Source organism: Mercenaria mercenaria, chromosome 18 (genome assembly GCF_021730395.1).
Source record: "Mercenaria mercenaria strain notata chromosome 18, MADL_Memer_1, whole genome shotgun sequence".
Classification (NCBI taxonomy): Eukaryota; Metazoa; Mollusca; class Bivalvia; order Venerida; family Veneridae; genus Mercenaria; species Mercenaria mercenaria.
The window spans coordinates 47,947,821-47,971,689 of NC_069378.1; the positions used below are offsets into that span (position 1 = coordinate 47,947,821).

At 35.4% G+C, this 23,869-nt stretch overlaps 1 protein-coding gene across 3 annotated transcripts in view; it reads left to right on the plus strand.

Moving 5' to 3' along the window:
- Positions 1-23,869, plus strand: part of LOC123539260 (NEDD8 ultimate buster 1-like) — a 44,931-nt gene that overhangs the window by 19,479 nt on the left and 1,583 nt on the right. For 2 of the 3 annotated variants that reach the window (XM_053529453.1, XM_053529454.1), the window contains exons 11-16: positions 9,634-9,685; positions 14,664-14,764; positions 15,684-15,772; positions 17,629-17,734; positions 18,311-18,397; positions 21,402-21,576. In XM_053529453.1, coding sequence (XP_053385428.1) covers positions 9,634-9,685; positions 14,664-14,764; positions 15,684-15,772; positions 17,629-17,734; positions 18,311-18,397; positions 21,402-21,576 — 610 coding nt within the window. Of the gene's footprint in view, positions 1-9,633; positions 9,686-14,663; positions 14,765-15,683; positions 15,773-17,628; positions 17,735-18,310; positions 18,398-21,401; positions 21,601-23,869 lie in introns of all 3 variants that reach the window. The other variant, XM_053529452.1, reaches the window with a different exon arrangement.

Here is a 23,869-nt window from a genome sequence, read left to right on the forward strand (position 1 = left end):
TAGAAATTTGGAACACTCAAAAATGGCACATTGGTGGGCGCCAAGATCACTCTGTGATCTCTTGTGTTTTTTTTTTACTATAAATAATGTTACCTTTTTAATAATTGGCCAACAATGCTATATGAAAACAACTATAGGGTTTTATATATACAAATTTTAATTAAAGTCTTTTTTTATAATATACTGTATAATTATATAGTACAGTATTGTTTTACATCATTGACAGGTATCAGTTTATTATGCTATACTGCAGTAGAGAAACTTTGGTGCCTTCCAGTAGGGGACTTTGTATTGCATGGCAATACTTCATCCACTTGTTCCATATAGGAAGGAGCTGTTCTACCAAAAGGCTGACATGTCTAGTGAAAGTTCTGCAACAAAAACAGTTTGATTTTAGGGCAGATATGTATTTTTCTATTAAATTATACTTAATACACCAACTCATGCAACTTCTTTAAATGATTTATTCATGGACAGAAGCATTAAACCTTATCATGCTGGACCTGATTGATTCTGCTTTTGCAGCCAATGCAGATCATGCAGTCTGATCAAGATCTGCATTGTTTGCCATTCAGTCAGTATCGTTTTGGTAAACACCCTTTTAACAGTTAATGGTTCTATTGAAATTGAAAGATGGACAAGTTCATTATAAAAATTTAGCAGGGTAAAGGTTAAGTTGCCTTCATGTACATGTTTGACATTCTAATATTCATAGAGCATATAGCAATACACATCATCTTTATTTAAGTGCTCATGTTTTATTCAGTGTCAAACATATTCTGTATAATGTATCTTGTATGTATGAATTTTCACAGAGCACGTTATAGCTGTGCATGACACGTCCTTAATATAGGTTCTGATGTTTTATGTAGTTTTCTGTTCAGTTCAGCACAGTTCACTGCATGTTTACTAATTCATTTAGAAGTCTACATATATGAACATTTGCAGCATTGTTTCTTGCTCGGATATTCAGAGATTTCATGTAGCATGCTAAAGCATCCGTATGTCTGTTTTCCTGTTCCATACACTGGCCTAGTAAGTTCAGGGCTGTTTCCCTGTGACCCAGATTTGGTTCTGTTTCAGTGGCAATGACCAGCTTTGCAAGTGCATGCTGTTGGTCTCTAAATCTTTGAAGAGCTCCATATGTCTTGTACTGTAGGAAATAGAGGTAAGGGAGTGAATCCACTACAGCCCAGTTCATCCAGCAGTCATGAAGTTCATTCCTTTCAAGCATGTCCTCTTGTGTGGATCTAAACATTTCATATTGTAGCTCTTCAGGAACACAGAAAATTTCACACTGCAGAAATCTAATGCAGAATGATGTGATATGTTTTATTAGTTCTTCATTTCCGCTGTTACATTTATTCATGAATCCTCTCTTCGGAGGTTTCCTGACATGCAAATAACAGTTACACACAGGTTCAGCTGTATTCAGATCATACTTTTTTTCAGTATTTCTGAGAACAAACTCTGCCATTTCCATATCTCTTGCACAATATAATGCAGATGCAAGTTTTAATCTACCAGATGACACATCTGAGTCCAAACCAACTGTAAACCAAACCAAGGCTTCTTGGGATATACTGTTTGTAGTGTAAATGTCGCGAGATGCTATCACAGATCCTAGTGAAGAAGAAAGTAGGGGTGTAAGAAGCTTAAATGCAATTTTTTCCAAACTGTTGAACCCCATTTCTCTGCATGTTATAGTGTATGTGAACATAATGTTTGATAACCTTTCATGCACCTGCCCATTTTGATCAGGCGTTATTTTCCCTAAAAGGCACTTGTGATCGATACTTATTCCCACTAAAAGTTTATATAGTTGCTCGGCAGAAATGGCGGCATTCATTTCTTCAGGAGTATGGTAATACTGTAAAGGCTCGTCCATGCTCATCTTCATATGAAGTCTTGTGCCAAGGTCATCAATGGGTATCTCCAGCAGTTTGCGACCTTCACTTTGTATGATATATTGTAGTACTTCAAGAACTTTATGTTTATTATGAGGAAAAATTCTCCCTGCCAATAGATTGTTTTCAGGTATTATAAAATGTGGACAGTTTTCCTGTCTAACAAAGTTCTGCAGTGCTACAAGGCAGCATGTTAAACATGCAAGTAAATTGGATTGCCTCCAGTTATTTGAATGTGTATTCTGTATACAATGGAATAAGGCAGTCTTACACATGAAGCTTGATAGAACACTGTCACACTGAGGATTTATGAATGCTTTAAGAATCATCTTCATCAGGATGTAACATCTTATCTGTGTGATGTTTAAACTAAACATCAGACATCTCTCAGCTTGGGAAGTGGATATCCTCCATTCAAGTTGCTCATTCTTACCAGTTTTACTGCTACATGGTACAACAAAATATCCGGTAGTCTCACAGTATCTCTTTATATCTTCTGTAGGCCATTTTCCAATACCTTGTCTTTCTAACCAAGCCCAAGCTTCTCTAGGCCATGATTTACAGGGATATGCAAAAACAATATCTTGATCATAATAACCCGGAATTCCTTGTGTTGATACAGCAGGACCATCTATTACAGTTCCAGCATAATTTTTACTATGATCTGTAAACGATGTGGTTTTCAACAGCAGTTTACCCCTGTACACTGTATGATCACTACCGTGACCTCCATGTAAATCTTGCAGTAGACAGTAGCCAGGTGATGTGGTCTCATCCTGGATCATCAGTAGATTGTTCTTGCCAGGTTGGTACTCATTCAGTTCATGTACCACATTACCTATATTGATGCAGTTAAGTGTATCAGTGTCTGACTTGAGGCCTATTGTTGTTGACCCTTCAGACTGGCTACCAAAATGATATGTGGAAATGTTCAAACCTTCCCGGCTGTTGCAACTGGTTGACATGGTTTCTGCCAACAAGTACGTTCTCCTCCTCTTCAGAATCATTCTCTCATTTACACCAATATCATTGAGCACTTCTGACAGTTTCAGTGATACAGTCCGGACATAATCAGGATCATGAAACATTCTGGAAATGTAAAACAGTAGAATATATTTACTGAACTGCATCTTTTATCATCTAATTATTATTTGTTTGAAAAATAGATTTTTGTGCCTCTATAGTTTTTTTAAGGAGTTGGAGGTTGGGGGAGACAACTTAGATTTACCTTTTTCTGTCTGTCCATCAGCCTGATTTTGTGTGATATCTATCTCAAAAAAGTATTGACCTTACTAGAGTCATCAAACCTCACAGGATTTTTATTCAGCATGTAAAGTCGTGCATTTAGTGTTATAATTATGATTTTATACAGACATACAAATTTTATAGTCTAGTCAAAAATATGCATACAGTACCTAGGTAATAAAAATATCAGTGTGAGGAATGCTAGAAAATCATGCATTATTATATAACTAAAAATATTGATTTATTTTCTGTATAAATTTTTAGTTTCTGATGCTTTACTATAAATTACATCTGGAAATAGGAAAGGATGAATTTTTTTATCAAATAGTGATCAGGCCTTAGAATAGAAATCTTTGTTTCCAGTAACATGCTCAAAAAATTAGGGTAGATAGGTCAGATTTTTTTTTTTTTTTTTTTTGATTTTTTTTTATTATTATTATTATTATTTTATTATGCCAATGAGACTTTTTGGAAATTATTTTTGTGTCAAAAATGAATACAGATCAGGGTGTTATTTATATATAGTTGATTTCTAACATCACTGACCATGTTTAAAGCATAAAGAGTTTAAAAAGTTTTAAAAAAGTATTTTTCAATACATATGGTTAAACCATGTATGTACCAATCCACTCACCTTGAAGTTATTTTCTCCTAAAATATGGTTGTGTTTATCGCCTTTTCTCCCTGTGTACAACTCATATGATTAAGTCTAAAGTCCTTTTTAGAGTACTATTTCAGGACTGGTCTTAAGCTAGGTCTGCATGTTTGGATTGAATTTTTTTCTACAATGTAGAATTTGATTAAACTCTGAGTTTTCAAAACTTCATAATATACCTAGAAAATTCATATGCTTGATTTTTTGCTAGACTGATTTGAAAAATTTGGACCCAATGCAATATTTCATAATGGGAGTCTATGGGAAAATCATAACTTTCATAACATTTTCAAAAATAGAATTTTTTCTACAGTGTAGATTTTGATGAAACTTCTCACGGTTGTTGATAAACATAAAAAAAAATAATTATAGCCTATAATTTGGTGAAGTAAAATACATAAGTCCGTGTGCTTATTTTTGAGATATTTGATCATGATTAAAGTGAACCGGACATTTCAAGTTAATTTTAAGACATTATTTTGACTTTTTAACGTGCCATATGTTTTAATATCATATTTTGACTTTAGAAATATAGCAACAGTGCCATTGTAATAAATTTATTCACAGGTTTCAATTAATTCATAAACTGATTTTCATTTCTGTACGCCGAATTCAGACTTTATTCTACGTTTTCCGGATAAATGACGTTACGCCATCACTTCCGGTTTTTTCAAACGTGCAGAACTACTTTAATTTAGGCTTTTGACTGCTATGCCAGAATCTCTCTTTATAACTCTGTTAAAATTTACTTGCTCAATTTCTATAATGATCTCATCCATCTTTTCATATGAGTTTTTGTTTCTAAAGTATTTTTAAAGTGCCAAGTCAAGAAAAAAAAGGATGACTGGACCACTGCTGCAATTAAGAAGTTTTTCGCTGACATTTCCAATACTGCTATGGATTATTTAGTGTTTAATTTGATATTTATAATTGATGCAGTTTACTTCGACTAAAGCATTACAAAACTTTTCAATTTTTATTGTAAAAAGTAAAAACAACTAATTCTCAACATGTGTTTGTGAAACATAGTCTGCCAGTCATTATATTTCAAAGCATTCTTAAGAAATATAGCACTAATTTCCAGATATCTAAAAAAATCATGTGACATTTCTCACAATAATCTGAAACCTACTCATGCAAATGAATGCATTAGATCCATCATTATGTCTCCCACCACACAGTGGTGTGGGAGACATTGATTTACTCCAGTCTGTGTGTGTGTCTGTCCTTCTGTCACAAAGCTTGTCCGCACTCTAAGTCAAACATTTCTCATCTGATCTTCACCAAACTTGAACAAAATGTGTTTGGCCATGAGACCTCAGCCAGGTTCGATAACTAGCCAAATCCGCCTAGGCAGTTTTGAATTATGGCCCTTGAATTACTGATTGGATCCACTCATCACAGCCATCGAGAGAAACTAGACATTTTTCAAGCTTGTCCGCACTCTAAGTCGAACATTTCTCATCTGATCTTCACCAAACTTGGACAAAATGTGTTTGACCCTGATACCTCAGCCAAGTTCGATAACTAGCCAGATCCGCCCAGGCACGTTTGAATTATGGCCCTTGAATTACTGATTGGATCCATTCATCACAGCCATCGAGAGAAACTAAACATTTTTCAATGGGATCTATTCATCAAAGCCATCAAGAGAAACTAGACATTTTTCAATGTTGCAGTTGTGGGAGACATGCGCTTTTCTCAAATGCATCTCTAGTTCTTATATGATATTTACACAACTGAAGAGCTATAATAGTGCATGTCAATTTGTGGGAATATGGGCCGCCGTGAGAAAAATATTGAGAAATGTAGAGACCTATACCACATTGTAGATTGAAGTGAGTTATCGTAATTTCCCATGTATCTCTTTCCAGACACGCGACTGGAAAAAGTTATGACGTCATAAATATGGCGGCTTAAGAGAAAATAAAAAAACGTAGGCTGCTGAATAATTACAGGTGACAACGTCTTTGAAAACTATGTTATGATTGCAAAATTGATATATTTAGTGAAGGTGATGTTTATTCTAGCAGATAAAACACTTCTATGGAAAAGAATGGAATTCATTATGCTTAAAATGAAAAAAAAATATCCATAAATATCAAAAATTGACGAAAACGACTGAATAACGATATTAAATGAGCAAATGTCTATTTAATGGCGCAGTATGTTCGATTTAAAATAGAAATAGTCTGATAATCTATCACTACAATAGTCGGTTAGCATAATTATATATATCTATTTACCCTTGTTATCTGTATGAGTGTGTCAGATCAGCTTAATGCCCCGACACTGTGGCCAGAACTCAAAATAAATAGAAAAAATATCTGTTACAATTTTAAGAATGCTTTTACTAATGCATTTACATCTTGTTGTAAACTTTTTTGTAGTGCAGATTCTCCTACTGAAATTGATAAATCCAATCAATTAATACATACTTCCCAGTAAAACTAAGTTAAAGACATCTATGAAAGGAATCATCAGAAGATTTCTCTAAGAATGATTTTGTCCAGCATACTAGTGGTCTATGATGTCATCGTCGTTTAGCGCTACAGTATATTTACGTTTTACAGAAGAAAATTTATAATACTAAAAACTACCCCTTGAGTTCTTTCAATAAACAGGATTTGGTCACTAATCACATCCCTTCATTTGTATTTTCAAGCAAAGCTCGCATATATGATCAGCAATATTATTTTCGATTCCTTAATTGCATATACAATTAGATTATGCTCGTTTCATAGATAATTTAACCTCTAATACATGTACCACTTCTAATTTATTAAATCGTATATCTTCATGTCGAACTGATATTTACCTCATGTGAAAAAAATATTGCGACAAAGTATATGCAGATTCTGAAAAACATTCCCAGAAAAATTAAAATCCAGCAATTACAGGGTGTGCTGTTCCGTCGTTTCATATGATTCCTTTACTCCTTATACCTATTTACCAAATAATCCAATGAATTACAAAGGAACTGCTTTAATTAAACGCATTTTCTCGTGAATTTAATTTCAGTTAAGCATTTTTCTGCTTGTAACATTGCTAAAAATAATTTCCATGTGAACCTGTGAGGCAGTTTGTTGAAGCATCTCCTTATTAAACGATTTCCGGTAAGGGAATTCAGTTTTTCGAGAGATAATAAGTAATCCATGAGAACTACTTCTGCCTAGCTTGTCGTATGATTTAGAAAACGTTAAACACAGTTATGTGTGGCTACTATATGAAAAATAATTCACGCATTCTTGATGAAGTTTTCAAATACAAACAATCAGTTGTTGCTTGAATAGTTGACATTTTTTTATGTCAGGGAGGTATAGTTATTAAATGAAACTATCAATTCAAAGACTACAATACTGCATCGCTTGGGATTGATATATCTCCATATCTTAAACTAATTTACACTTTCAAGTTTATTTAGTGGAGTTTTTCTCTATTCAGATGGGGATGTTCCCTATACAATCTTCTGAAATATATCAGCTTAGATAACTGTCTGTTACTAGATACGTAGTTTGTCACAATCAGCTGTAGGTCATGTTGTTTGTCGGTTATATGCGACGTTTAATAAATACACTTTCCTTAACTTTTATATAATCTTCATATATTTGCAAGAGCGACTTTCAAGCATTCAGTGAACGTTATCAATATGTCCTTTTGCAGATATACTGCTATTATCAAGTGCAAGAATATTCTACTAAATTTCACGATTGTAATTCAGACTTGTGTGGGTTACTTTTTTTTAAAGTTTAATAGCAATTTAAAAACACTTCTATTACTAAGTGTATCTAAACAGTAGTTATTTATCAATTTCAATGACAATTTTCACAAAAGATGAAATGTTTTATCATATGCGGTTCTGACCCTCTTATTTGGATATATGTTGCATATTCGGTGTTCATTCTTTTGTCAGCTGGATGCTACACTTTCTTCTTTGATCGTGACCAACGAAAGAGGTGGACCACACCATGACTGGTGGTTCTTAAAGGCCATTGGGACTGAGCTGCTTTGATATATTTCTACTTTCCTGATTTGTCGGATCCTTAATAATGTTCTGCTGGTATTCTGCTTTCTGTAACGGCATGGAGAACATGCGCAAATGATTTGTTAAAAGCTTTAAGAAGATCCCTTGAAAGTATAGAATGCAAATAATCAAGATAATAGAAGACTCGGTGTGACTAAGTTTGTTCCTGAGAGGTTTTAGAAAGGTGAAAAAAATCTCATGCCCTTTAGCACCAGCTTAAGCTTATATTATAATGATATTTAACGAACTTCATAATACTAAAGGACCAGAGGCTATTTACATATTTAATGTAAATATTTACTCGACCATTTTTGTGTTTCAATTAATAGCGTGCCCTCAGTTTCCCTTGCGTGAATAAGACACTCAGCAGTCGGGGGACTGTGGTTACGTATTATGTTCTATAGCATGGGAATATAGTGGAGATATTGAATGTGAGCATTATTGCCAAACTACTGTTTAAGCACACCAGCATTGTTTTGCAACTGACCGTTCCAAGGCTTTGCCGCACTACGTTCCTTTATTTTACGTTTTAAGCTTTCTGTCTATTGGCTTTACTTAGTTCATGTATTTATCATGTTCTAACCTATACATGCATTGCTGCAGAGTTTTACGGTTCAAAGATGCGTTGCATTAACATGAATCAGAGTTTATCACAGATCGGATCTGTTGAGAAATATTTCCAGTTTCAGAGAAAGAATGATGAAAGAAAGAAAATGAAATGATAATTCCCTACCCCTTTTGCCACTCCTCCTGCATTTAGCTAAACATAATTACGGAAAGCCCATAATAAACGTTTAAATGCAGGTTTGATAAATAATATTGTTTATAGATACTTTTGTTTTCGCGGAGCTGAAGACAAATTAAGTAAAACGCTTTCAGTGTTGATGTCAAGTTTGAATGCATATGATTAACCAGTAATTCTGAGTAATTAAGCCGACTATTATGAATCTAACTTTAAGAAAATATCTGTTAAATTTCCACCGGCATGGTCGTCTTGATCGTACTTAAATCTTGTTTAAATAAAATTTGCAAACAATGCATGTAATATGCACATGTTTTTATAATAACAGCATAGACAATTACTTGTGCCGACATTGATTTGTATTGCATTTTCGACAAAATCCTTTCCTTCTAGGTACTGATTAAAACCAGATATTAATAACGTATTTTCCCTTATTGTATGTTATATTTCTTGTAACGTTTGGAAATAATCTTATTTCAGATTCAACGCCATAAAATTAGTCGAAAATATTTTATTTCAAGAGATAGAAGCGACATGTAAAAATGCATTGTAAATTAGGTGGGTGGGGTACAAAATAAACAATTAAAATAACTTAAATATACTTTCTACTGAGAAAGTGCAAATAAAATATATTTGATATGTCCAATTGGCTTGTTTAATAACATCGTATCCGATATTATAAGCAATTTTATTAATATTTTCAATCATTATTCAGCAGTATTATTTTCGTAAACGGTCGCCATATTGATGACGTCATTTCCGGATCCAGTCGCGGTCCCCAGAAGAGATACATATATATTATTTTTGTCTTGGCCCAAGGAATAATTTGGTATATGTGGCTATATTTCTCAACTACTTTCGAGCCGGATTACGAATGGCCGTGGACTATAAGGACATATTTTTTTATCAAAATTGAATGATTAAGCTATTGATGAATGTCTTGGAAAGGAGGTTCAGTCACTCCAGGATTTAATTAAATCCTTTACCAGATTAATACGTTTAATTACGTAAGGCCTTTACCATATTGATATGTTATAAATGCATTCTTTTGTATTTTTAGGCAGAGCAAGAGTTACAAAGATTAGATATTGATGATGATAAGATAACAACAGGTAATTATCTCCCTTATTGTACCCCCCCCCCCCCCGACAACAAAGTTGTAAGTGGGGGGGGGAGTATACTGGTTTCAGGTTGTCTGTCTGTCCGTCCGTCCGTCTGTCTGTCCATAGACACAATCTTGTGCGCACCATCTCTCCTCATCCCCTTGACACAATTTAATGAAACTTCACACAAATGATCAGTAACAACAGTAGTTGTGCATGGGGCATGTTAGGTTCTTTCAGAGAAAACACTTGCAGAGTTATGGGACTTTGTTTTTTGTTACTATAATTATAATATACATAGACACAATCTTGGGCGCACCATCTCTCCTCATCCACTTGACACAATTTAATGAAACTTCACACAGGTGATCAGTAACAACAGTAGTTGTGCATGGGGCATGTCAGGTTCTTTCAGAAAAAAAATTGCAGAGTTATGAGACTTTGTTTTTATGCCCCCACTTTGCGGGGTGGGCATATAGATTTGCTCTTGTCCGTCCGTCCTTCCGTCTGTCCGTCCGTCCGTCCGTCCTTCCGAAAATGTTGTGTCGCGCCTAGCTCCAAAAGTATATGACCTAGAGTCACAAAACTTTACAGGCATGTTGGTCAGCATGTGTAGTTGTGCACCTGGGGTTTCGCGTCCGGATTTACCCAGTCATGTAGGAGTTATGGCCCCTGAACTTAGTAAAAAATTGGTCATTTTAATGTTGTGTCGCACATAGCTCCAAAAGTATTTGACCTAGAGTCACCAAACTTTACAGGAATGTTGGTCAGCATGTGCAGTTATGCACCTGGGGTTTCGCGTCCGGATTCATCCAGTCATGTAGGAGTTATGGCCCCTGACTTAGTAAAAAATGGGTCATTTATATGTTGTGTCACGCATAGCTACAAAAGTATTTGACCTAGAATCACCAAAGTTTACAGGAATGTTGGTCAGCATATGCAGTTGTGCACCTGGGGTTTCGCGTCCGGATTCATTCAGTCATGTAGGAGTTATAGCCACTGACTTAGTTAAAAATGGGTCATTTTAATGTTGTGTCGTGCGTAGCTCCAAAAGTATTTGACCTAGAGTCACCAAAGTTTACAGGAATGTTGGTCAGCATGTGCAGTTGTGCACCTGGGGTTTCGCATCCGGATTCATTCAGTATTGTAGGAGTTCTGGCCCCTGACCTGGGAAAAAATTGTCATTTTAATGTCATGTAGTGGGGGCATCTGTGTCCCATAGACACATTTCTAGTTTGTTACTATACTATATACATAGACACAATCTTGTGCGCACCATCTCTCCTCATCCCCTTGACACAGTTTAATGAAACTTCACACAAGTAATCAGTAACAACAGTAGTTGTGCATGGGGTATGTTAGGTTCTTTCAGAAAAAAATTTGCAGAGTTACGGGACTTTGCTTTTTGTTACTAAACTATATACATAGACACAATCTTGTGCGCACCATCTCTCCTCATCCCCTTGACACAATTTAATGAAACTTCACACAAGTGATCAGTAACAACAGTAGTTGTGCATAGGACATTTTAGGTTCTTTCAACGACAAAAATTGCAGAGTTATGGGACTTTGTTTCTTGTTAACATACTATGTACATACAGTCTATGCAGTCTTGTGTGCGCCTGATCTTCGGAACCCTTGCACACAATTTAAAGAAACTTCACACAAGTGATCAGTACCAACCTTAGTTGTGCATGGTGCATGTTACGTTCTTTAAGATAAATATTCTGCATAGTTATGGGACTTTGCTTTTTGTTATTATACTGTATACATACTGTCTATATACATACAGTCCATATAATCCTGTGTGCGTCAAATTGCAATGTACTGTGTCAGTGCATGGGTGGGGGGGAGGAGGGGGTACATTCATCACCTTTAGTGATAGCTCTAGTTTTATCATTCTTTTACATCTTAAAGAGATAATACAGGCATTTTTTCATGACATAATTATATCCATTTGAAAAGAAAATTAAAAGAAGTTATCAAAGAAACACTGGATTCTATTTTTAGCTCTTGGTCACATGACTAAAAACACGAGATATATTTTTACTTTAGAAAAATTATCTGTAATGTCTGTTCCCTGAAGATGGCTTTATAGAAGCCAAAACATCAGTCTGTAGTAAAAAATAATCAAACTAAACATGCCTTGGTTGTGTTGTTACAAAACACTTCAGTGTTTTTACAAAGAAAATCTTCTTGTTATACCCCCACAAGACGAAATTTGAGGGGGGTATATAGGAGTGAGCTTGGCGGTCGGTCGGTCGGTCCATTGGTTTTGCATGGTTTCCGGATGATAACTCAGGAAAGGCTTGACCAAATAATTTTTGGTACACAGTTGTAACATCAGAAAATACAGGTCAAGTTCGAATTTGGGGTCAGTAGGTCAAAGGTCAAGGTCACAGTGACCCTGAACTGTTAAACGGTTTCCGGATGATAACTTGGGAACGCTTGTGCCTAGGATTATAAATTTTGGTACGCAGGTGTAACATCATGAAATGCAGGTCAAGATTGACTTTGAGTTCTGTAGGTCAAAGGTCAATGTCACAGGGACTCGGAACAGTTAAATGGTTTCCGGATGATAACTTGAGAACTCTTTGGCCTAGGATCATAAATTTTGGTACACAGGTGTAACATCATGAAATACAGACCAAGTTCTACTTTGAGGTCAGTAGGTCAAAGGTCAAGGTCACAGTGACTTGGAACAATTAAACGGTTTCTGGATGATAACTTGAGAACGCTTGGGCCTAGGATCATGGAATTGATAGAGAGATTGGTTATGACTAGCAGATGACCCCTAATGATTTTGAAGTCAGTAGGTCACAGGTCAAGGTCACAGTGACCCGGAACATTTAAACAGTTTTTGGACAATAACTTGAGAATGCTTGGGACTAGGATCAGGAATCTTAATCTGGAGGTTGGTCATGTCAAGCAGATGACCCATATTGATTTTGAGTTCCAAAGGTCAAAGGTCATTTTAACCTTTTACGGACAATAAGTTGAGAATGCTTGGGCGGAAGATCATGAAACTTCATAGGGAGGTTGATCATGACTAGCAGATGACCTGTATTGATTTTGTGGTCAGTAGGTCAAAGGTCAGGCAAGTTCGGCATTAACATTGGCTTAGTTCTGTGACAAGGCCATATTGTTGGGGTATAATTCGTCACTCCTGTGGCAACTCTAGTTATTATTAAAGTCAAATTCTTGCATATAGGACAGGAGTTTCTAGTGTTTGCAAAGGGGCTGGCAAAACTCATCTGACACACCCAGTTGTAGAAGGACTGTCATGATGTACTACATAATGTCATGATTTACTTTTATGATTTATGGAGTGAATTTTTACACTTTTACAAAAAAAGACTACTTAAAGAATATCACTGGATGGTCCCTTCTGTTTCTTGTAAAGAAAAAGATTTAACCATTAGTTAAAGGCAACATGGGAAAATGTGGCCCTCCGGTATTTGCTTTGGTGGTAATGAGGCTCTGCAGAGTTACCTTGTAGCTGGACCCCATCTGCATTTTACAGCCAGTGAAAAATGCTGATAATGAATAAAGTCATTAAGGTATTGGACCCCTAATAGTGATGTTTAAAAAATAGCATTTGCTTGGTATATTCTTAAAGCTGACCATGTTTCGCACTGTGTTGTAAATTTTAAACAACTTTACCGTGCCGTTTTTTGTAAATTTTGTATATTTTATGGCATTTCCTCAAACTCAAGTAGAGACAAATTTCATTGTGTCTGTGATGGCCACTATCTAAAACGTTTGCAGAGAATTCATTACAGCATTAGTTTTGATAAAAGAAACACCAAACTATTGTTAAACAATTATAAAACACAAAATAAAATTGTAAATATCTTTTTTTTCTAGGGTGCCTCAAGTAAAGAGATTTAATAAGACAGAATTCTAACTCCAACATTGAAAAATTACGGTCGAATCCTGTGGGTCTGTTTTGAATTTTGCTCACTTCATTCAAAATAACCTTGGGGCAGAAATAAAACCTAGCTGCATTTCTTCCGATATGTAATCTAAAGAATGAAGGCAAAATAGAGAACTTTTACCGCATGTAACTCAGTGTATTTTTAAAGATGTCTAACTCTACCCCTCCTGATTCAGAGGTAAATTCACTTTGAACAGCAAGAAAACGCTTATAAATTGAAAATTTTCCACTTTTATACAGTACATCCATAATAAGTCTTGAAAGAAATAAAATCTTACTAGAAAAAAATGAAAATAAATTATGGAAAAAAAAATTTTGGTCCCAGTGGGGCTTGAACCTATGCCCCTTTCAAAATTGCAGTCAAAGTAGGTTTATGGTAGGAATTGAATACTCTTCAAAAAGGAGGTACTCTATTACGGGTCCAATACCTTAAAATATGCGACAAAGTTGTCAGAACTTGAGAAGAAAAGTCTAACAATTGAAATATGGCTATTTAGCTTCTTTGGTAGAAAAAGTAAGAAAAATTCAAACAGAAAAGTTGTGCATTTGAATCTAAATCAAGTTTTGTCCATTTCAGTGAAACTTGGTTTTCTTGGACTGGAATAATTTGTACACCAGTCCTGGTGACCATTCACTGTAACTTGTTGTCGTTGTCATATCCTGGAAAAATCCGTGTATAATGTATTTTGTTTGGTGACTCGAACAACTCACAACTTGAACTAATTTGCTGGTCCAGTCGGGTACCAGCAAATGAGGTTTTACTTTATTTGATCAGAATCTGTTTCTAAGCAAGCTGCAGTGTGACAAGTATAATTCTTCATTCTTACCTGATACATCAACAATACAGGTCCAATGCCATTACGAAAGTTGAACAGCATTTCACTTCAATTTGTTAGAAAGCTGATATCTAGCATTATTTTTGTGGGGGACTAATTTTTGTGGAATTGGTTGTGTCAACCCACAAAATTAAATGAAATTCCCATTCCTTACTTTATTCTTTTAACTGAGAAACAAACCAAAACCATGTTAAAATTATTAATTTACATGTAGTGATGGCTATGGGTTTCTCGGAGGGTGAGACGAGGCTGGGTCTGAGGGCGTGTGATGGAAACATACAGAATGCTGTTGCACATATCATGAAAAGACGCGAGGTTAGTACAGCTCTTTGTAATTAAAGTAAAACATGGTTATCACAAACTGTTCGAGGTCACAAATTTTTTTTCGCTATATCTGAGGTACATTATAGTATCCTTGAAACTGACAGAGATCGCTACAAATGATCTAATGTATAGCAAACAAATCAGAGAAAACTGTAATTTGAGCTGCTATTGATGTGTTTAATTGCTGATTTATTAAAATAAAGTTGTTCTTGCATATTTGTATATGTTAATAGAGAAATTCATATTGATTTGTCAGAGATTTAATTCTTATATTTTATTCCAGTTTAGTTTTAGTTAGGCCTATTGGTAGTAACCCAAAAAATAAAATTCTACATTTTTATTGGTTAATTCTCTGTATGAAGAGACTCAGTATATTAACCATCAAGGGAATTAATTGTGTTAATAAATTTGGAATTAACCTTCAGCCTGCTAAATTTCTAAAATGGACTGGTCCGTCACTCAGTTTGGGCAATACCATTTGTATTTCGAAGGGGGTTATTAACTGAAAATTTACTGACCTGGGCCCGTATTCATAAAGCTCCTACTAGTAGGAGGAAATCATTAAGTTAGTAAAATTTCTTAAACAGCATAGCACAAAAGAAAAGCGTAAACTTTATAAGATTTATTGATAATCTTCATTACTATGCCAGACTGTATATGACAATATTGTTAGACATTCCAACGATCGTCCACAAAATGTTTTGGAACTTTTCCCTTAGTTAGTCCCTAAGGGAAAATTTTCCCTTAGGAGCTTTATGAATACAGGCCCTGATTGGCAAACAGTGCAGACCATGATCATCCGTAGGCTGATTTTGCAAAGGCAGAATCACTTGCTACAGCAGGCTAAATGTTAAGTACTTGCTAGATGTTAAAATGTATGCTTATTATTAATGTGCTGTTATTTATTTAGGAAAAGAAAGAAAATGCAAGAAAAAGGAGAGAAGAAAGACATAAGAAAAATCTCGAAAAACACCTAGGTAAAACAGCTGGTGGAAAACAGTAAGTTTTATGTAATCAAAAAGGAGTATATAATTATATTGTATTTTACATTTGAAAAATGATTTGAATGTTAATTAACATCCTATGACTCCAGCTCTATGTTTGGTATGTTACGCTGTATATTAAGTTCCTTTTCATAAACAGTGATAAAGCAGAAAAAATCTAAATATCTCTTTGAGCATTTATAGCATTTTTAATACAAAATTTCTACACACAAAAAAAATTCCATCTTTTTTAAAAGCTGACACTTGTGATGTCTCATTCCTATCTTTATATCCGTGTGATAATGACTCAACTTTAACATACATAAATTCTATACGTAAGTTCTTAACGAGGGATGATCAGTATATAACGGGAAAATGCTTATAAATTTGTTTGTACTTATAATTTCCCAGATATATTTTATACTGGGGTAGATACATATATTAGAAAAAATCACACGAAATAGTGTGAAACTATATTGAAAAATTAACGATTGACAACAATTTTGCCAACCTTTGAAACCCATAGGCGGGGCAACATCATTTACGCGCTAATTGTTGTACAACAAAGTTCAACGTTTTTAACAACTTTACTGTAGTAAATGTCACACATTTTAAAATAAATACTTCTCGAAATACTTTCCTTTTACATTAATACATTTTGCCAACGGGTTAATTACCCAGGGTAGAAGTGAATAATGATAATCATCTTTAGGAATTGCGTTCAGCACATTCAACACTTTCTTATGAAGTTCTGAGAATGACTAATACATCTGTACACCCTGCAATTCACGTTTCAGTGTCGGAAACAGGTAAAAGTCATTTGGCGAAAAATCCGGTGAAAAAAGAGGATAATCCTGCAGATTAGTTACTAGATATTCTATGTGACGTTTGGTCGCTTTCGAGGTGTGGGGTGGCGCATTGTCATGATGCAGGATGGAATGGTCCAACTTTTCCGGGCGTTTCCGAATCCAGCGTGTTGCATTTTTCTCATATTTAACTTTTCTTAAAGATTGTAAATTCATATGACAAGTTCAGTTTATTACAGTTCTCTGACTTTTAACCTCCTATCACTGTTTATGAGATCTTTCACCCTTGTAATGTTCTTCCGTGCTTCGACGTCACTTTCCGGCTACTCCCTGGTAAATCATACACATTTTCCCAACCGTTGTTAAATCAGTCATACCATACATAAATTCTTGTTTTTGACATTGAACTATCACTAAAGGTACCCTGTATTTCTTGCACAACTTCATTTTTACTTTTTCTCTTCAAAACTAAAAGAAAATAGAGCAGACCTTTGATCTTCCGCCATTTTACTACCACGGATCAGTAACATGTGCAGGATGTAACATATGATGTCACAACTCGTGCATGACGCCATCTTCAGTCTGGTTAGTCTTAAGTCACCATAATTGTTAATTTTCACCAATGTACCGTTGCTAGAATTAAAACTGTAACGGTTTGAACTTATGTGAAAATGGTGAAAAGTATTCAAAATGCCCCGCCTATGCATAATGAGCGTTACCTTAGCAACTGTAGATTTAAGCATTATGTTAGTATAAACCTGAAAATTTAGCGATACATTGCTTATATATGTACCTACTTCTGGCTTAAGTGTGAGAAAGATCGATTTGATAATAAAAAAGTTATGAGCATTTTCCTGTTATATATTGATCTTCCCTCGTACATGTAAAACAAGCTTAGCAATAAGTTCCAGCTCATTTATTTTTGGTGTATCAATGTCATCATACAGTTTTAGACTTAATGGTCACTTGATAATTTCTGTTCAATATTTTCAATTTAGAAATATCTATTTTTTCCTAGTTTTTCAATGGGAATTAAGATGTTACTATTTTTACACCAACGTTTCAGTGTGAATGTAGATGTGTACCAGATGTTACTAGGTATGGGATATCCAAAAGGGGCCTCGGCCGAGGCTCTGAGGCAGGCAAACAATGATCTCAACCTGGCACTAGAGGTAAAGCTCTCTTCATTCACAGCAGAATGATATAATGGTTAATTCATATGAAAGCCATCTTCCAGCCTTTCATAATGCAGAAAGAATTTTATTTGAATCAGAACACATATTTTTTTCATGCATCACCATCTTCAGAAGTCCAAAAACTTTGTTGAAGCCTGAATGGCAAGAGTATATTCAGAGGCTGAGATATTCTGCAGAATGTTAACACATAAAGTTAGATGTATTAGTTCGATTTTTGCTCCGAAAACTTATTTTTTTTTTTAGTTTTTAATTGTGACAGCTGGACTTCCGGTTGAGACTTTCAGCACAGGACACATGTTGGCACTTGTTACAATACTTTTAAAGAACCAGGGGATGTGGCTGGAGTATTTTGTACTTTCCCCCAAAAGAAAACTTGAATAATTGTCAAGAGTTATAAAGATTGCCCACATTGGTAACTAGTTGCGGCTGTAAATAAACTTACGACACTAAGCCTTGAACCTTACCCCATCAAGACTAGAGGTACACTACCTTTTAACAGATGGAAACCTTTTCCTTTTAAAAATACCTTTGTATATATTTCTTTGCTTTTAGGTACTTCAAAATCACCCAGAGTTCCTAAGCTTACCAGATCCAGAACCAAAACCAAATGTGAAAATCACAGATGCCATGATAGCTCAGGTATTTTAAAAGTAAAAGATATCTTTATTTTGTGTTACCAATATTTTGCCACAGTAAATCATATCAACAATCCATCTGTAATAGACATGTAGCTGTACCAAACTGTTTAAGTATATCTTTCTTGAAAATTACAAACAAGTCCTGTAGATATTGTCAGTATTCCATATTGCATTAACAGACAGTTTTTAGCTTGCTTGAACACTCAGTTCTCATCGGCTCACAACAGACAGTTTTTAGCTCACTTGAACAATTAGTGCTCATTGACACTCAACAGTTTAAAGCTCAATTGAACACTTAGTGCTCATTGGCACACAACAGACAGTTTTTAGCTCACTTGAACACTTAGTGCTCATTGGCACACAACAGACAGTTTAAAGCTCAATTGAACAATAGTGCTCATCGGCACACAACAGACAGTTTTTAGCTCAATTGAACACTTAGTGCTCATCGGCACACAACAGACAGTTTATAGCTCAATTGTACAATGAGTGCTCATCGGCACACAAGAAAGTTCATAGTTTGCTTGAACACTTAGTGCTCATAGGCACACAGCAGAGAGTTTTAGCTTACTTGAACACTTAGTGCTCATCGGCTTACCTGAGCATATTGTTCTCATTGTGTGCTTTTAGGACTAAATGTCCATTCATCATCCACAGTTGCTTCCAATGACATCTACTAAATCAACAAGCCGTTTTTAACCAAACTTCACAGGAATGTTCACTCAGGTTTTTAGCTTACCTGAGCACAAAGTGCTCAAAGGTGAGCTTTTGTGATCACCCTGTGTCCGTCGTCGTCTGTCGGTCGTTGTCCGTCCGTCTGTCGTCCGTCATCAACAATTTGACTGTTAACACTCTAAAGGTCACATTTTTAGGCCAGTCATAATGAAACTTCGTCAGAATGTTACCTTTAATAAAATCTTGGACGAGTTTGATATTGTGGTATCTGGGGTCAGAAACTAGGTCACCAGGTCAAATCAAAGGAAAAGCTTGTTGACACTCTAGATGTCACATTTTTGGCTCAGTCTTAATGAAACTTGGTCAGAATGTTACCTTCAATAAAATCTTGAACGAGTTTGATAATGGGTCATCTGGGGTCAAAAAATAGATCACCAGGTCAAATCAAAGGAAAAGCTTGTTAACACTAGACGTCACATTTTTGGCCCAATCTTAATGAAACTTGGTCAGAATGTTACCCTCAGTTAAATCTTGGACAATTTTGATATTGGGTCATCTGGGGTCAAAAACTAGATCACCAGGTCAATAAAAGGAAAAGCTTATTAACACTCTAGAGGTCACAATTTTGGCCTAATATTAATGAAACTTGATCAGAGTGTTATCCTCAATAAAGTCTTGGACGAGTTCGATATTGGGTCATCTGGGGTCAAAAACTAGGTCACCAGGTCAAATCAAATGAAAAGCTTGTTAACACTGTAGAGACCGCATGATATGACTGTACCTTCATGAAACTTGGTCAGAATGTTATTGATATTGAGGATCTTAAGGTCCAATTTGAATCTGGGTCATGTTGGATCAAAAACTAGGTCACCCAGTCATATCAAGGGAAAAGTAAGTTTACACTGTAGAGGCCCCTTTTTTGTTTTTTTTGGCATATCTTAATGAAACTTGGTCAGAATGTTAATCTTGATGATCTGTAGCTCAAGTCTAGATCTGGGTTAGGTGGAGTCAAAAACTAGGTCACCAGGTCAAAGGAAAAGCTTGTTAACACTCTAGAGGCCATATTTATGACTTTATCATCCTGAAACTTGTTCAGAATGTTAAACTAGATGATCTTTAGGACAAATTTGAATCTGGGTCATGACGGGTCAAAAACTAGGTCACGGGGTCAAATCAAAGGAAAGGCTAGTTAACACTTTAGAGGCCACATTTATGAATATATCTTAATGAAACTTAGTCAGAATGTTAATCTTGATGATTTTTAGGTCAAGTTTAAATCTGGGTCAGGTGGGGTCAAAAACTAGGTCACTAGGTCAAATCAAAGGAAAAGCTTGTTAAGACTCTAGAGGCCACATTTATGACTGTATCTTTATGAAACTTAGAATGTTAAACTTGATGATCTTTAGGTCAAGTTCGAATCTGGGATGTTGGGTCTAAAACTAGGTCATGAGGTCAAATCAAAGGAATAGCTAGTTAGCACTTTAGATGCCACATTTATGACCATATGTTAATGAAACTTGGTCAGAATGTTAATCTTGATGATCTGTAGGTCAGTAGGTCAGGTGAGCGATACAGGGCCTTTATGGCCCTCTTGTTTTCCCAATCTCCTTTATTAGTTGATTTTCAGTGGATTTAAAAGTCATTCGCAACTCGCTATATGTTTTATTTCTACCGAGTGGATGTTCAGAATTAGGTGATAAGAATGTATCAGCATCATTTGCATTTGAGTAAATTCTGTCAGACAAGCCAAGTTACATAAGTCTTCATCTCAGATGAATAAAATTTACAAACACTGAGAAAAAAATGTAGAGAAATATAATCGAATTCTGTATAAAATTGTTTGAACTGTTCAAGATACAGATTTGCACATGTCAGTTACACCAGAATGTAAAAGGCATCTTAGTTGCAGCATGTTGTATAATTGATATGGTGTTACAGTAGAACCCCACTGATGAGACCACCAATGGTTCTTTCAAAAACTGGTCTTAATAGAGGGGTGGTCGTAATATAGGAGGAAGTCATCCAACACACACATAGGTTTAAAATGTATAATGTGTCGAAGTATTTTTTGTTGTTTATGTGTTTTAAATTCATATTTATATATAACTGCTTAAATACACACACTGTATATTAGATGTTTTTATAAAATTGTCATAAATTTATTTGAAACAAGAATAAAATAAATAACAACCTATTGGTTTAAACCATCGTAATGTTTGCAACTAGGCAAGGCTGTAACTGCAGACAGGTCAATGTAAGTATGGTTGTAATATTGTAACTAAAGAATTACTTGATCCAACTTCCTCCTAACTTTATAACATATTTTGTAGGTAACATCAATGGGTTTTGAACCTGAGATGGCTCAGAGAGCACTTGCCAAGCATAAAGGTGATGTACCTAAGGCGATAGAGGAGCTAGTGAGCAGTGGTGGTGACATACCTCCTCCAGCACCAGGTGACCAAAGTCCGAGCACTTCATCAGGATCCTCTGATTCCACTACTTCAGGTACTTTGGATTCCACTACTTTAGGTACTTTAGATTCCAAAACTTTAGGTACTTGAGATTCCTTTTCTTTAAATTCTTTAAATATCACTTCTTCTGGTACTTTAGATTCAACTGCTGAAGGTACTTTGAATTCCACTTCTTCATGTACTGTAGATTCCACTTCTTCAAATACTTAAGCACTTCTTCAGGTACTTTAGATTATACTTCTCAATGTGCTTTAGATTCCACTTCTCCATGTTCTTAAAATTCCACTTTTTCAGGTACTTTAGATTCCACATCTTTAGGTACTTTAAATTGCACTACTTCAAGTACTTTAGATTCCACTTCTTCAGGTACTTTAGATTCCACTTCTTCAGGTACTTTAGATTCCACTTCTTCAGGTACTTTAGATTCCACTTTTTCAGGTACTTTAGATTCTACATCTTTAGGTACTTTAAATTGCACTACTTCAGGTACTTTAGATTCCACTACTTCAGGTACTTTAGATTCCACTACTTCAGGTACTTTAGATTCCACTTCTTCAGGTACTTTAGATTCCACTTTTTGAGGTACTTTAGATTCTACATCTTTAGGTACTTTAAATTGCACTACTTCAGGTACTTTAGATTCCACTACTTCAGGTACTTTAGATTCCACTTCTTCAGGTACTTTAGATTCCACTTCTTCAGGTACTTTAGATTGCACTCCACCAGGTACTTTAGATTCCACTCCTTCAAGTACTTTAATTTCCACTACTTCAGCTACTTTAGATTCCACTACTTCAGGTACTTTAGATTCCACTTCTTCAGGTACTTTAGATTCCACTACTTCAGGTACTTTAGATTCCACTTCTTCAGGTACTTTAGATTGCACTCCACCAGGTACTTTAGATTCCACTGTTCCAAGTACTTTAGATTCCACTACTTCAAGTACTTTAAATTTCACCACTTCAGCTACTTTAGAAATTCATGACTTTAATGTGAAATTATGAATTCTGTCTTATCATTCACAGAAGTGGTCAGACAAGACTTCGAACCAGTAGTTCAAAAATTTAGCCCCTTTTTAGGCAAGAGTCCAGTGTATTGGTATATTACAGCAGGCAAGCTGAAGAATGTTAGAAACTGGGAATTAGTTCTAGATCTATATTTCTAAAAAGTTTTTAGAGGGGTTGACCATATTGATAAAAGGTATTGACTCAAATGTGTAAGACAAGTTAGATACAGGCACCCAAAGCTGCATTTTAATGTACAATTTCAAGTTATGTTAAAGTTAAATTTACCATAAACTTGTAGGAGCTTTGGAATTATTTTTTTGCAAAATTGCATATTTTTCCAAAGATGATGAAGATCTGCGATGCATGCAGTGATTGAACTGTCGGTCAGCCTGTCTGTTACATTTTCTTGGATTGCGATATTTCATTTAATTGTTTCTTCTGTTGTAAATTGATAAAAAGCATGCTCAGTATTATTCATTGTTTTTTTAGCTCACCTGTCACAAAGTGACAAGGTGAGCTTTTGTGATCGCGCGGTGTCCGTCCGTCCGTCCGTCCGTCCGTGCGTGCGTCCGTAAATTTTTGCTTGTGACCACTCTAGAGGTCACATTTTTCATGGGATCTTTATGAAAATTGGTCAGAATGTAGGTCTAAAAATAGAAAAACCTTGTGACCACTCTTGAGGTCACATTTTTCATGGGATCTTCATGAAAGTAAATCAGAATGTTTATCTTGATGATATCTAGGTCAAGTTCGAAACTGGGTCACGTGCGGTCCAAAACTAGGTCAGTAGGTCTAAAAATAGAAAAACCTTGTGACCACTCTAGAGGTCACATTTTTCATGGGATCTTTATGAAAATTGGTCAGAATGTTTATCTTGATGATATCTAGGTCAAGTTCGAAACTCGGTCACGTGCCGTCAAAAACAAGGTCAGTAGGTCAAATAATAGAAAAACCTTGTGACCTCTCTAAAGGCCATATTTTTCATTGGATCTGTATGAAAGTTGGTCTGAATGTTCATCTTGATGATATCTAGGTCAAGTTCGAAACTGGGTCACGTGCCGTCAAATACTAGGTCAGTAGGTCTAAAAATAGAAAAACCTTGTGACCTCTCTAGAGGCCATATATTTCATGACATCTTCAGGAAAATTGGTCAGAACGTTCACCTTGATTATATCTAGGTCAAGTTCGAAAGTGGGTCACGTGCCATCAAAAACTAAGTCAGTAGGTCAAATAATAGAAAAACCTTGTGAGCTCTCTAGAGGCCATATTTTTCATGGGATCTGTATGAAAGTTAATCTGAATGTTCACCTTGATGATATC